Source organism: Geotrypetes seraphini, chromosome 6 (genome assembly GCF_902459505.1).
Source record: "Geotrypetes seraphini chromosome 6, aGeoSer1.1, whole genome shotgun sequence".
NCBI lineage: Eukaryota > Metazoa > Chordata > Amphibia > Gymnophiona > Dermophiidae > Geotrypetes > Geotrypetes seraphini.
In genome coordinates this window covers 251,574,669-251,589,338 of record NC_047089.1, presented here as the reverse complement: position 1 = coordinate 251,589,338, position 14,670 = coordinate 251,574,669, and the positions used below count along the sequence as shown (strand labels likewise).

General features: G+C 42.1%; 1 protein-coding gene across 2 annotated transcripts in view; it reads right to left on the bottom strand.

Moving 5' to 3' along the window:
- CFAP47 (cilia and flagella associated protein 47) overlaps positions 1–14,670 on the bottom strand; it is a 1,062,207-nt gene that overhangs the window by 858,721 nt on the left and 188,816 nt on the right. For both annotated transcript variants that reach the window (XM_033947561.1, XM_033947559.1), the window contains exons 16-17: positions 13,346–13,476; positions 3,461–3,583 (exon numbers count right to left, since the gene is read on the bottom strand). In XM_033947561.1, the coding sequence (XP_033803452.1) occupies positions 3,461–3,583; positions 13,346–13,476 (254 nt within the window). The remainder of the gene's footprint in view (positions 1–3,460; positions 3,584–13,345; positions 13,477–14,670) is intronic.

The following is a 14,670-nucleotide window of genomic DNA, read 5'->3' as shown; positions in this document are numbered from 1 at the left end:
CTGGCTTGTTCTCAGTAGGCCATTTCTCTCAATGTGCTTCACATAAAAAGTGCACATGGCGGGGGAGGAGAATTCTTTTTAGGTACCCCAGTACTTTGCAATGAAAGCTCATTTTATAATGGCATCCGGGTACAATACCGGTGGAACCCTGTATCAGAGCACCTAATATCTAGGCACCCACAACAGTCATAGACCTGATCTAACTGCAAGAACCTAAAAGTGGCAAGGGCACATGGGTAAGACACAGTATTCAGTCAAAGGAGCATGAAAGTGCTCCCCCCATGCATCAACCATGCGAATGCCCCGTCTACTGGCAAAAGCCTCTGACCACATCATAGAATGGCTAACAAAACTCTTCACCATGGCCGACTACCATCCCAAATACCCAAAGCCCAGAACATAGACCTCTCTAACCCCTCAAATTCCAGACCCATAGTAGGAATCCCAATACTAACCAAACTGCTTGAAACGCACGTCAGCAAACTCTCCACTCTTTCCTCCATCCCACTCAATTTGGATACCACTCATATCACAGCACGGAGGTCCTGTTATTGACGTTAACCAGCAAAATCAAGCAATACTTGAGTGTCAGCTGCCAGGCGATCCTCTTTCAATTTGATATATCAGCAGCCTTCAACTCAGTCGACCACCAACGATTACTAACCAAACTTGGTGAAATAAGCATTGTAGGAACCATCTTAAACTGATCCAAAGACTTCCTACAAAACAGACAATATCTTGTTTACAAAGATGAAGTGTTTTCAAAAAACTGGCAGGTGTTCTGTGGCGTACCGCAAGGATCACCATTATCACCAATTCTCTTTAACCTTTTTATGAGCTCACTAGGTCGTATCAAATTCGACAACAATGAATGCATATTTTCATATGCAGACAACATTCTTCTACTTATCTCAATTAATCAGGACTTTTACAACACAAGGCTGATAATATCAAATGGAATAGACAAAATACAGACCTGGGCAGAATCCAACAAACTCAAACTAAATGCGGTCAAAATCAAACTTCTATGGTTTCATAACACAGGACACACCGTTTCTTCCACTGTAACTCCAACCTCAGGATTCACGCTGGATATCAACAAGACTTCCAAGGTCCTTGGAGTCATACTCAACTTTGCCCTATCATACAAACCTCAAGTATCCAACCTAAGGAAGAAAACATTCTATAATATGAGAAGACTGAGACTTATCAGACCCTTTTTTCAAGAGTGCCACTTTGCTTATACTGTCTCAGCTGAATTACTGCAACTCTAAACTCTACTCTCCTAAACAAACTACAGATGATTCAAAACATGATAGGCAGACTGATATTCAAACTAAAAAAAATTTGACTCCGTCTCATCTTATTATAAGAACTTATACTGGCTGCCTGTCAAAGCTTTTATCACCTTCAAACTATCATGCATAATGTTCCAAATCCTAAATGCAAAAACTGCAGAATTGCTCATAAACCTATTTGTCAATTCCTGGTCTACATCAACCATAAAACTGAAATTGCCTCAACTGCTCCTCCCGTCTCCGAAAGGGAGTAAATACAAACATATATTCGACTCACTCTTCACATATCTTGGCACCAAGACCTGGAACAACTTCCCAACTGACATCAGGATGGAAACATTCTACAAGAGATTCTGAAAAAAATTAAAAACTATCTTCTTTGAAAGCGTACACACCATAGACAACTACAGTAGTACCTTGGATTACGAGTATAATCCATTTCAGGAGCATGCTCGTAATCCAAAATGCTCGTTTATCAAAGCGAGTTTCCCCATAGAAAATAATGGAAACTCGCTTTGATGCGTTCCCCCCCCCCCGAAAACCGGCATTGCTCCCCTCGAAGCCCCCCCCCCCTGCGATCAGGCACCCCCCCTGCGATCAGGCACCACCCCCCCCCCGCCACGATTGGGCACCCCCCCGCCGCTTCTTACCCTCATCTGGGCACTCTTGAAGCTCGGCCTCCTCGTCTGCTGGGCCTTGAGCATCTGAGCATGCTCAAGGCCTGCGAGTTCACGTTCACGTTCAGAACGTGAACTCGCAGGCCTTGAGCATGTTCAGATGCTCAAGGCCCAGCAGAGGAGGCCGAGCTTCAAGAGTGCTCAGATGAGGGTAATTTGCGGCGGGGGGAGTGCCCAATTGTGTCGGGGGGATGTCGGATCGTGGCGGAGGGTGCCCAATCGTGTTGGGGGGTTGGATCGTGGTGGAGGGGTGCCCAATCGTGTCGGGGGGGTCGGATCGTGGCGGGGGGGTGCCGGTTCGAGGCAGGGGGGGTGCCGGATCGCAGGGGGGGTGTGCCGGATTGCGGGGGGGGGGGTGCTCGTAAATCGAGCCATGCTCTGTTTTCAAGGCACCGATTTTGCAAATGTTTTTGCTCATCTTGCAAAACACTCGCAAACCGTTGAACTCGTAAACCGAGGTACCACTGTAACTTGAAATATCTAATGTCTCCAAATCCAAGATTTCAAGTTTATTAAAATCTTACTATCCCATACCATTGACAGTCCTCCTGGGTGGCTTTCAATCTAAAATTCAGTGATACAATTAAAACAAATTTCAATGCACTCACATATACATGAATTTAAGGATAAAAGGTTGAACTACATTTTTTATAGTAAAGAAAAGGGAAGGTAAGTACAATTTAGGGAGGCCACTGGACTGAAAACTTGATCACATGCAGCAAAATGAATCAAAAGAAAAGGATGGAAAAGAGAAGAAACTGAATGCAAGCTTGACCTCCTTGCCTGTAGCAAAAGATGGGTCAGATAACTCACTCACACTCAGTTGACTGGCTTAAAGTCAGGTGGGTGGGAGGACTCGTACAGACTCAGCTAACTGGCTGCAGGCAACCAGGAACTAGAACTGGAAGACAACCAAGTTGTGAGCTGCAGAGAGACTCAGAAATTAAGCGATACAGGCTTTTAAAAAGTTATGAGGATCAGTGGATAGTCCCCAGTATGAAGGTGCACTATCCTCAATAACATACGTATGATAACTCTGCACACAGTTAATACATAGCATCCAAGCTACGCCGCCCCCTCCGCTCCAAAGCAGAACAAAGACTCAGCATTCCTGCAGGGAGATCCCTCCGAATGAGTATGGTGTACAAAAGATCCTACAGCCTTGTCCTATCTCAGCTATGGAACCGACTACCCACACAGATCAGGTCGCTAGACTCACTAATGGCCTTCCGCAGAGCAGTAAAGACCTTCCTCTTCCGCCAATCCGGCCATTAAAAACTGCATCCTCAAGAGACTTCTCCTAGTACTCTTCGCTATGACCAGTCTGGTCTCTAGAATAAGCTCCGTTATTGTCTACTGTAACCTATTTGTCATGACTAGTCTGTTTTCACACAATTGTGAATGTCTACTTGTAACCCGTTCTGAGCTTCTGGGAGAACGGGATAGAAATCAAAATAAATAAATAAATACTAATAAACAGATCACCTGAAAATAAGCATGATTACTGCCTTTGTTCTGAAGAAAGGCTGACTTCTGTGTGGTTATACCAAGAGGAATTTGATTGAACAAGACCCTCTCTTCTGTGAACTGGACATTGCTGGTGCCAAGCTACAGATGATCACAAAGGAAAGAAAAGAAAAAAAAGCAACATGAATCATCAAAAACATACCAAATAAGGATCTATTTCAAAACAGCCCATCAGAGAGGCAGTACTTATAAGCTAGGCATTAATATTTATCCAGCCGATATTCAAAGCAATTTAGCTGGCCGGTTAAAGCTCTTGGTTGGGGTTAAACACATGGAGGGGCATATTCAAAAGGGACGTCTAAGTCCATTTACGTCCATTTCGCAAGTCGTCCAAAGTCAAAAAGTGCCTAAGTGACATTTTCGAACGAGACGTCCAACTTCTTTTGACTTTCGAAAATCGTCCAAATTATACGTCCTGCAGATCTGATCTAAAGCGTCTATCTTTATAGTCCATTTTCGTACAAATGTCCGTCCAAGTCAAAAACGTCTAAAACAAGCCCTGTTGGACGTGGGAGGGGTCTGCAAAGTGATTGACAGAACACCCAGACAGGGCACCTAAATAGTGGGGTACCTTACAGGGCACTACAGGGTGCCATGGTGACGGTGAGACCCCCAAACCACCTCCAGAATCCCCTAGACCCACTTATCTACCACCCCTACAGCCCTTATGGATGCAGGAGCCACTTATTTGCCAGTACAAAAGGGTTTGGGGGGTGTATAGGGGAGTGCACATGTTTCAGTAACAATGCAGTGATTACAGGAGCTTATGGGCATGGGTCCATCTCTCTATGGGTCCCAAACCCACCCCCAAGATGACTTAAGCTGCCTCTGGGCTGGACGACTAGGCTTTCCTATGCCAGGCGGCCAGGTGATGATGGTCTGGAGGCTGAAATTTCAAGTTATGATTAAACTTTTTATTGGGGTGGGGGGTGTTAGTGATCACTGGGGTAGTGTGTGGGGGTCTGTGCTATGTGTTTTCAGTGATTATCTGGTGAGTTTAGGGGTTTTTTAGTGACTTAGACCATGTTTTAGATGGTCTAAGTCAAAACGTCCAAGTTTCCTCTAGGCTCTGTTGTTTAACCTTCGGTTATACATGCTGTACGACTAAGTCTAAGCCGGCCCAACTCCTGCCCTTGACATGCCTCCAGAAACGCCCTGTTTAGCTTTGGACATTGAGCGGCTCTATGAAGGCCTAAGTCGTTTAGAAATACGTCCAAAACCCGGTTTGATTATCGGCACTTGGACGTTTTTGAGAAATGTTCGTCCAAGTGCCGACTTTTGGGACGTTTTTCTCTTTCGATTATGAGCCCCTAAGGCAGGGGTGTCCAATGTCGGTCCTCGAGGGCCGCAATCCAGTCGGGTTTTCAGGATTTCCCCAATGAATATGCATGAGATCTATTAGCATGCACTCCTTTCAATGCATATTCATTGGGGAAATCCTGAAAATCCGACTGGACTGCGGCCCTCGAGGACCGACATTGGACACCCCTGCCCTAAGGGCTCCTTTTACTAAGGAGCCCTAGCGTTTTTAGCGCACACACAAGATTAGCGCGCGCTAGCCGAAACATTACCGCCTGCTTAAAAGGAGGCGGTAGCGGCTAGTGTGCACGGCATTTTAGCGTGCGCTTAACCCGCTGGTGCACTTTTGTAAAAGGAGCCTTGATTTTCAGTGGCAGTTAACTAGCTAAGTGCTGTTGAAATTCGCAATTACTACCTAACTCAAACTCGGCTATGCTTGGGGCGTTCTGGAGGTGGAGTCTGCACTTGACTGTTTAATTATTTAAATATTCATTTATGTTATAACGTTTGATTGAAGGAATCAAGTACTTATACAATAACATAAAACACAAAGTAATACAAGTAATTTCACAATTCTGATATTTCGGTGTCAGGTCAAAAGCACGCCGGGACAAAGGCGCGCGCTGACAACTGAGCGCAAGACGGAAGCGCGCGCCGAAGAAAAAGAGTGTTTTTAGGGGCTCCGACGGGGGGTTTTGTTGGGGAACCCCCCCACTTGACTTAATACAGATCGCGGCGGCGTTGTGGGGGGTTTGGCGGGTTGTAACCCCCCACATTTTACTGAAAACTTCACTTTTTCCCTAAAAACAGGGAAACAGTTAAGTTTCCAGTATAATGAGGGCAGTTACAACCCCCCAAACCCCCCACAATGCCGCCGCGATCTGTATTAAGTCAAGTGGGGGGGTTCCCCAGCAAAAACCCCCGTCGGAGCCCCTAAAAACACTCTTTTTCTTCGGCGCGCGCTTCCGTTTTGTGCTCAGTTGTCAGCGCACGCCTTTGTCTTCGGCGGTTTTGTCTATGAACCGATATTTCCATACATATTACAATCATTCCTCCAAAAAATTTTATATGACCTACCCTATCCCACCTTCCCCCCCCCTCCCATTTCCTCTTCCCCGTTCCCCCCAGATGGAAGGTGGCATAGATTACCAGGTCTTGGGATACAATGAAGGTTTCAAAAGCTTCAATGTAATTCATTAAGAATCATACCACGTGCTCTAAAAGAAAGTTTTTGAATATAGGAGTCCCAAATTTGCATAAAGAGACGAGTTTGTCTAGGAAATCTACAAACCTCCCAAACCTCGAATAAAAGTAGACGATGTAATTGGTTCCTCCAAGGCCAAAAACTTGGAGGTTCTTTCTGTAATCAATATTGCCAAATACATTTATGACCTATCATACATGCTTTCTGAAATAAAAGGTACCTCCCTTAACCATATACCCCACAAGCAGCAGCCTTACCAAATAGCACCCCCCTCGGAGATTCCACTACTGAACTACTCCATAAATGTAATGTAATGTAATGTAATTTATTTCTTATATACCGCTACATCCGTTAGGTTCTAAGCGGTTTGAAGAAAATATACATTAAGATTATAAATGAGAAGTAAGAAGGTACTTAAAAAATTCCCTTACATTCCCGAAGGCTCACAATCTAACTAAAGTACCTGGAAATTAATAAAGAAGAGAAAATAAAGATGGTTGAAAAAAGAAAAATTCTATGTGAACTTATAGGATGGAAATTAAACTGACAGTGAAGAACTGTATGAAAAATACATATGGAATGCAGTTAGAGAGGGTAGGTTACAATCTATTTATGGTATTTGTTTAATTGGAAGGTGTTAAGGTGGGTAATTTGGGGGAAGGTTATCTGAAGGTAGGTGAATCTTCTGGAGGTAAAAGAGGAGGGGTTAAGATATTTGGATGAATTTTTTGAAAAGCAGGGTTTTGATTTCTTTTCTGAATGTTTTGAAGTTGTCTGATATTGTCATAAGATTGGAGATGGAATGGTTGATTTTTGCTGCTTGTGTTGCCAGAAGGTTGTCAAACATTTTCTTGCGTTGTGTGCCTTTGAGTGGGGGGAAGGCGAAAGGGTTCGAGGTTCTTCTGTGTCTTGAGGTGGAGATTTGGTTTAAGCGGTTGTTTAGATAGGAGGGGGAAAAGCCGTGTAATGCTTTGAATATCAGGCAGTGGAATTTGAATTGGATTCGTGCTTGTATGGGTAACCAGTGAGAGTCTAAGAAGGCAGTTGTTATGTGATCATATTTTTTGAGTGAGTAGATCAATCTGAGGGCGGTGTTTTGTATGGTCTGGAGTTGTTTTATCATAGTGGCTGGACAAGGAAGATATAGGGAGTTGCAATAATCCAGCAGACCTAAGACTAGGGATTGTACGATTAGTCTAAATTGTGCTTGGTCAAAGAATTTTCTGATTTTACGGAGATTTCTCATAAAGAACCCAGATATGATAGGATGGCAGACCAGAATGACTTAATAAGAGGACATTGGCACAAAGCACGAGATAATGTGTTGATATCTTTTTCACATTTGGAGAATTAACTAAACCTACATGAAAAGCTTGTATTTGTGAGAACATTCTATATGTACATTCCCTCCATACAAAACCCGTGATAATTTTAGGTAACCGATGAATAGATTGACTAAAATCAGAAAGTGATATTTGGATCCCTAACTCCTCACACCAATTCTGTAAAATCTTATCATAAGTGTGATTTGGAAGTACCACTACTTATGCAGCAAAGATACCGAAATTGGGAGATTCTCACATTGATTGGAAAAATTAAGAAGAGGAGACTAAGAAGAGACATGATCGAAACATTCAAAATACTGAAGGGAATAGACTTAGTAGATAAAGACAGACTGTTCACCCTCTCCAAAGTAGGGAGAACAAGAGGGCACTCTCTAAAGTTGAAAGGGGATAGATTCCGTACGAACGTAAGGAAGGTCTTCTTCACCCAGAAAGTGGTGGAGAGCTGGAACGCTCTTCCGGAGTCTGTTGTTGGGAAAAACACCCTTCAGGGTTTCAAGACTAAGCTGGACAAATTCCTGCTAAACTGGGACGTAGACAGGTGAGGCTGGACTCATTTTAGAGCACTGGTCTTTGACCTGGGGGCCACCGCATGAGCGGACTGCTGGGCAGGATGGACTACTATTCTGACCCAGCAGCGGCAATTCTTATGTTCTAAGCCTTTCACGAACTCCATAAGAAAGACCTGATCTTGGGGGGAGAAACAATCAGAGCAAGGAGTTCAGTCTTCTTGTACCTCAATTATCCAGGGCAAATTGGTGCATAGGAGGAAAATGAAAATATGGAGAACTATACCAAACAGTTGAACTTAAGAATTCTGAATTTCCCCAAAACACTTACAATGTCCCCAAAAGAATTGTTTTATAAATTTTTGAATGAAGTCTTTAAATACCCTGAAGATGGGCGTCTACCTCTACATAAAATATATATTTATACCTGTTTCTGTTAAAAAAAAAACTTCCTCTTCAGAAGTTGTCCAATCTAATGTTGATTTGTTAAGTCCTAGAAATCCATCTAGAATTTTGGAGACCTCAGAAGAAGTTGTAGTTTGAACAACACTTCTAGTGACATTTGTATTTCTACAAGATAAGGAAGTGCTTCTTCATCTATTTTTTAGGCTTAAAGAAGTCTCCTTTATGGATGGCAAGATTTCTATATTTTCAGATGTCTCCAGAACGATACAAACAAGAAGGAAAAGATTCCTAGAAATGAACGAAAATGTTAAAACATTGGGGCAAAATTTCAATTGCGCTATTCTTGTAAATGTGTGATATACTTGGATCAGAATACTTATGTTTTTTATGAATCCTCCCAATTCCAAGTTTTTTTGGAAGGGAAAGGAGCGACAATGCAGAGTTCCAAATGATTCCAATTTACTGGTCTGATTTAAAAATGTAGACGAGCTACTCAATTGATTTCTGTTAATTTTTAAATCCTTTAATTTTCCATTCCCAATGGTATGTGAATTGTTTCTTCCCCTAATGTGGACTACTCAAAAGTCTGTATGTACTAATAATTTCAAAAACAAATACTCTTCAAAAAAATACATAAAACCCATCTAGCACGACTAGTCCCTACCCAAACCCCACCTACCCTCTCCATACCCTTAATACACTCTAATTTGCTTCTAACTATCCAACAAAGTCTAAAATGCTTCTAATTACCCAATGCAATGATCATCGGGGATTTGTTAAGTGGACCAGGTTATAATCTGCAAATGCAGCTATTTTAAAGGTAGAAACCCCCAAATATATATCTCCCTTCAGCCAAGCTGAAGAGCCCTAACCTCTTTAGTCTTTCCTCATATGAGAGAAGTTCCATCCCCTTTACTATCTTGGTCACTCTTTGAACCTTTTCTAGTGCCGCTATATCTTTTTTGAGACATATATATGGGGGTTTCTACCTTTAAAATAGCTGCATTTGCAGATTATAACCTGGTCCACTTAACAAATCCCCGATGATCATTGCATACCTTACTGGAAAGTTTTACAGAATTTGGAGATTTTTCTGGATTTAAATTAAATACGGATCAAATTGGTGGAGGTGTAGCGTAATGCATTCAGTTCTGGTCTTATCTCAAAAAAGATATAGCAGCACTAGAAAAGGTTCAAAGAAGAGCGACCAAGATGGTAAAGGGGATAGAACTTATCTCGTATGAGGAAAGACTAAAGAGGTTAGGGCTCTTCAGCTTGGAAGAGAGACGGCTGAGGGGAGATAGGATTGAAGTCTACAAAATCCTAAGTGGTGTAGAATGGGTACAAGTGGATCGATTTACAAAGACTAGTGGATACTCGAAGTTACAGGGTAATACCTTTAAAACCATTAGGAAGAAATACTTTTTCAGAGAATAGTTAATCTCTGGAATGAGTTGCCAGAAGATGTGGTAAGATCGGTTAATGTAGCCAGTTTTAAAAAAGGTTTAGACACATTCCTAGAGGAAAATTCCATAGTCTCCTGTTGAGACAGACTATGGACTTAGCCACTGCTTGCCCTGGATCAGAAGCATAGAATGCTGCTATTAATTGAGTTTTTGCCAGGTACTTGTGACTTGGATTGGCTTCCTTGAAGACAGGATACTGGGCTAGATGGACCCAGTAAGGCTATTCTTATGTTCTTAAGTTCTTGAATCAAATGGAATAAAAATTCTACAGGAGCAGAAATACACCTTGGAATCCCTATGGGTAGAAATTCTGTGTGGAAGGGGGAAATGATTAGTGATAGGAGTGTACTACCATCTGCCTGACCAGATGTTATCAGCAAGGCTAACAAACTGGGTAACACAGTATTGGTGATTTCAATTACCCTGATATTGACTGGGTAAATCAGGGAATGCTAGGGAGATAAAATTTCTTATTGAAATCAAGGACTGCTTTATGGAGCAGCTGATTCAGGAACCGACAAGAGGTGAAGCAATTCTAGATCTAATTCTTAGTGAAGCATATGAACTGGTGAGGAAGGTAATGGTGATGGGGGCTGCTTGATAACAGTGATCAGATTTGATATAAACCCTAAAATAAGTTTACACAGGAGATCCAAAACAACAGCACTTAACTTTAAAAAAAGGAGACTATGATAACATGAGGAGAATAGTAAAGAAGAACCTTAAACGTGCAGCTGCAAAGATACGAAAATATAAATCAGGCATGGATGTTATTAAAAAATACCATCCTGGAAGCCCAGACTAGATATATTCCATGTATTAAAAAAGGAAGAAAGAAGACCAAACGGAAGCCGGCGAGGTTAATGAGTGAGAAGGAAGCTATTAGAGCTAAAAGAGGATCCTTCAGAAAGTGGAAGAAGGATCCAACTGAAAATAATTGTAAACAGCACAAAGATTGTCAAGTCAAATGCAGGCACTAATAAAGAAGGCAAAGAGAGATCTAGAAGCAAAAACACACAGTAAAAACTTTCTTAGGTATATTAAAAGCAAGAAGCCAGGACGAAAATCGATAGGTGACCGAGAGATAAAAGGGGCTCTCAGGGAAGAGAAGGCTATAGCGGAGAGATTAAATGAATTCTCTGCTTCGGACTTCATTAAGGAAGACGTGGGGCAGTTGCCGGTGCTAGAAATGGTATTCAATTCTGATGAATCAGAGAAACTCATACAAATCTCTGTAATACTGGACCATGTAATGGGTCAATTTGACAAACTGAACAGTAGCAAATTGCCTGGACTGGATGGTATACATCCCAGAGTGCTGCTAGAATTGAAAAATAAACTAGCCCTTTTTTCATGTGTTTATGTTTATTGAAGTTTATAGGCCATCCTTTGCTTTAACATCAAAGTGGTTTACAAAATTAAAATTAGAATTAGAATTAGAAGAGGAACAAAATGTTTTTTTATTTTGTAAATCTTTATTCATTTTCAAATATTACAACAAGTGTATAATAATCAATCAGAAAGATTTTTAACTAATCACTTGACAATCTTATTTGTAATCCTCCAGATATATAAATATAAGAGAATCCTATCCCTCCCACCCATATATTAATAATTAACAATTATTGTCATTCATATTCCCACCCCCCCCCTTTATCTTAACCAATACTGAGGTGTTTAAGATGTCTGATCATTAGAATAAATAATCAATGGCCCCCAAATCTTTTTAAACTTATTATAACTACCTTGTTGCATAGCAAGCACCCTTTCCATTTTATAAATATGGCATACTGAATTCTACCAAAAAGTATAATTTAGTTTAGTGTAATCTTTCCAATTTCCTGTAATCTTCTGAATGGCAACCCCTGTCAATATCAATAGAAGTTTATTATTATTAATGAAATTGGGCTTTTAAATCTCATTGATGTACCAAATAATATAGTGTCATATGAAAGGGCAACATGATTTTCTAACAATGAATTAATTTGGGACCAAAATTAACAAAATGAAAATGGAAGACAGAGGATGCATCATTCATCAGGCAGACTGCCCCTTAACCACACCCCTTTGAAATTGCTGCATCCCATATAAATAGTTTTTTTTTCTGAAGCCACTCTGTAAATGCCGCTACTTGCACGTATGTATGCTTCTAAAAATGACTTGCTTAGATTAGTACTACTACTGCTTAGCATTTCTATAGCATTTCCAGACATACGCAGCATATGTAAGAGTCGATCCCTACTCAATAGAGCTAACAATCTAACCAAAACAGAAAATGAGAAATAGGCATATAAAGGACATTCTGTAACTCAGGACCCACATTGACATGTAATAATAAATTAGTACTACTAATAATAGATATAATAATTATAATACTGTATAATCCTCTATAATAAAACCCTAAGCGCGCATGTGCACTTAGGGTTTCGTGTTCCCTGCCACCATGGTCTCTGCTTCCGTGCCAAATTCGATTTTCGAACACAGAGGCAGGGAACATGCCGGCGACTCCCCCCTCCCCCCCCCCACTCACCAACAGCTGCCTCCGCTGCTGCTCCTCTTCAGAGCAGCCTGCTGAGTATCACGGCCGGCTGTAGCAAACCTCACAGGCCGCTCTCCACCTCTTGGTAGCATGTTGCCTCTGACGCACGGGTTCACGTCAGAGGGAACGTGCTACCAAGGTGGAGAGCGGCCTGCAAAGTTCGCTACAGCCAGCCGCAATCCTCAGCAGGCTGCTTTGAAGAGGAGCAGGCCAGAAGACACCAGGAAGCCGGGATGGAGGGAGGGTAAGAACGTGAACAATACAGGCATGCAGGGGGCTAGGGCGAAAGGGAAAGGGGGGAGGGTTGTGCTGGGGGGGCAGACAGCAATCATGCTTTGCTCTGGGAGGGGGGGAACAGAAGGGGGCCACAGAGCAGGCAGGCATGGCACAACAGGGGGCCAGGGGGAGAGAGAAAGGGGAATGACAGACAGACAGGGGTCTAGGGAGAGACACAGACAGAAAGAATGACAGACAGACAGGTGGCCAGAGAGACAGACAGAAAGGAAAACAGACAGACAGCGTCCAAGGAGAGAGAGACAAAGAAAAAAAGGCAGACAGACAGACAGCGGCCAAGGAGAGATAGACAAAGAAAAAAAGACAAACAGACAGCGTCCAAGGAGAAATAGACAAAGAAAAAAAGACAGACAGACAGCGGCCAAGGAGAGATAGACAAAGAAAAAAAAGACAGACAGCGTTCAAGGAGAGAGAGACAAAGAAAAAAAGACAGACAGACAGCGCCCAAGGAGAGAGAGACAAATTTTTAAAAAAGACAAGACAGCAGCCAAGGAGAGAGAAAGAAATAAAGACAGAAACACACACATCTATTCTAGCACCCGTTAATATTAACGGGCTTAAAGACCAGTAGATATAATAATACAATATAATAATAGATTAGTACCTACATGTAAACCACTTTAATTGCACCCACAGAAAGGTGGTATATCAAGTCCATGATTCTTTTTACTTCATCTCAAAGAAGCTGGTTTTCTTTTAATATATTTTATAAGAAAGAAATTTGCTCCTGGGGGATTAGAAATAAAAATGGGAAAACAAACAAGCTGGTAGGTTGTAGGATTACCTGTGCAATGCAATTCAGCTTCAGAGGGCTGCCACCCTGCACAAGCAGAATGAACTCCCCTACCTCAGGAGAGGAAAATCCAGGATGCCATACCACTTCACACTCCAGGTCTCTGTATGCTTCCACAGTGCCTGGCAGAAAGATTACAAGGAATATAAATTACATTACATTAGGGATTTCTATTCCGCCATTACCTTGCAGTTCAAGGTGGATTACAAAAGAATTATCCAAGATGTATTACAACAAGAACTTACAAAAAAAAATTGGTCATAAATGGCACGGCTTTATGATATTACAATAGAAAACTCAACTTATCCAACATATGGTATGACAGTTCCCCTCGCACACAAATATCAAGCTGCGATAACTTATGGGGGCTACCACAAGTGTGACAATTTTCAGGGCAGGCCATGAACAGGGCAGTTTGCCAGACCGTCCTGTGTCATCCCAAGGTAATAGAGGGTTAATTGACGGCCCAAGGCCACAAGGAGCCATTGTGGAATCTGAACCCAGGTCTTTCAGTTATTGCTATTTCTACTATTTCCAAAATAAAACCTATTTTTATAAAAAGAACCCGAAAAATAGCTCCATGATACCTGCTGAGGTCAGAAGCATCAAGAAGAAATTGCCATTGAGGGAAGCAAGACAGTCTGATTTTCAGGTTGTCCCTAATGAATATGTATCAGATAAATCTGCATGCAAATAAATCTTAGGGATGTCGTGAAAACCTGACTGGTTTACAATCCTCCCAGATAGCAATCTGACAAGCCTGGCTCAGTGCCAGTAGGTACCAGATATCTTGGTGATAGAAGAGGTTAACAGGTTCAGCTGCAGCAAGGGTGAAGAAGGCAGCAACCAGACAGGAGTTCTATAGCCACAAACCGCGTTATGCACAGATCCTCTGACAGTCATTCCAATCCCTACACCAATTCAGACAAGGCAGAGGAAACAGTCTGCAGAGAATGGAAAATAGCAATATTTGCAGAGATTGAAGAGGTTACTGTGACATGGCTCTTAGTTTATACTAATACCAATTTAAAGTTGAAGGAACCAGTTCGATAAAAGGACTTTGGGCTAGACTCACTAAGCCTGATTTCCCTCCGACCTGATTCACTAACCTGTGTACCGATCCGATTCCGATCCGTGAATGCAAATGAGGGGAAACAGCATGCAAAATAGGCAGGGACGCGATTCACAAAAAAAAAAAAGAGGGACACCGACTGGGCTGACAGATTCAAAATAAGCGACTGCTGAGGACCAGTCGCTCAGGTCCTTTCCAACTGCCCTGCCTTCAGCCCCAATCTGCTGCCTGCCCCAATCTCCTG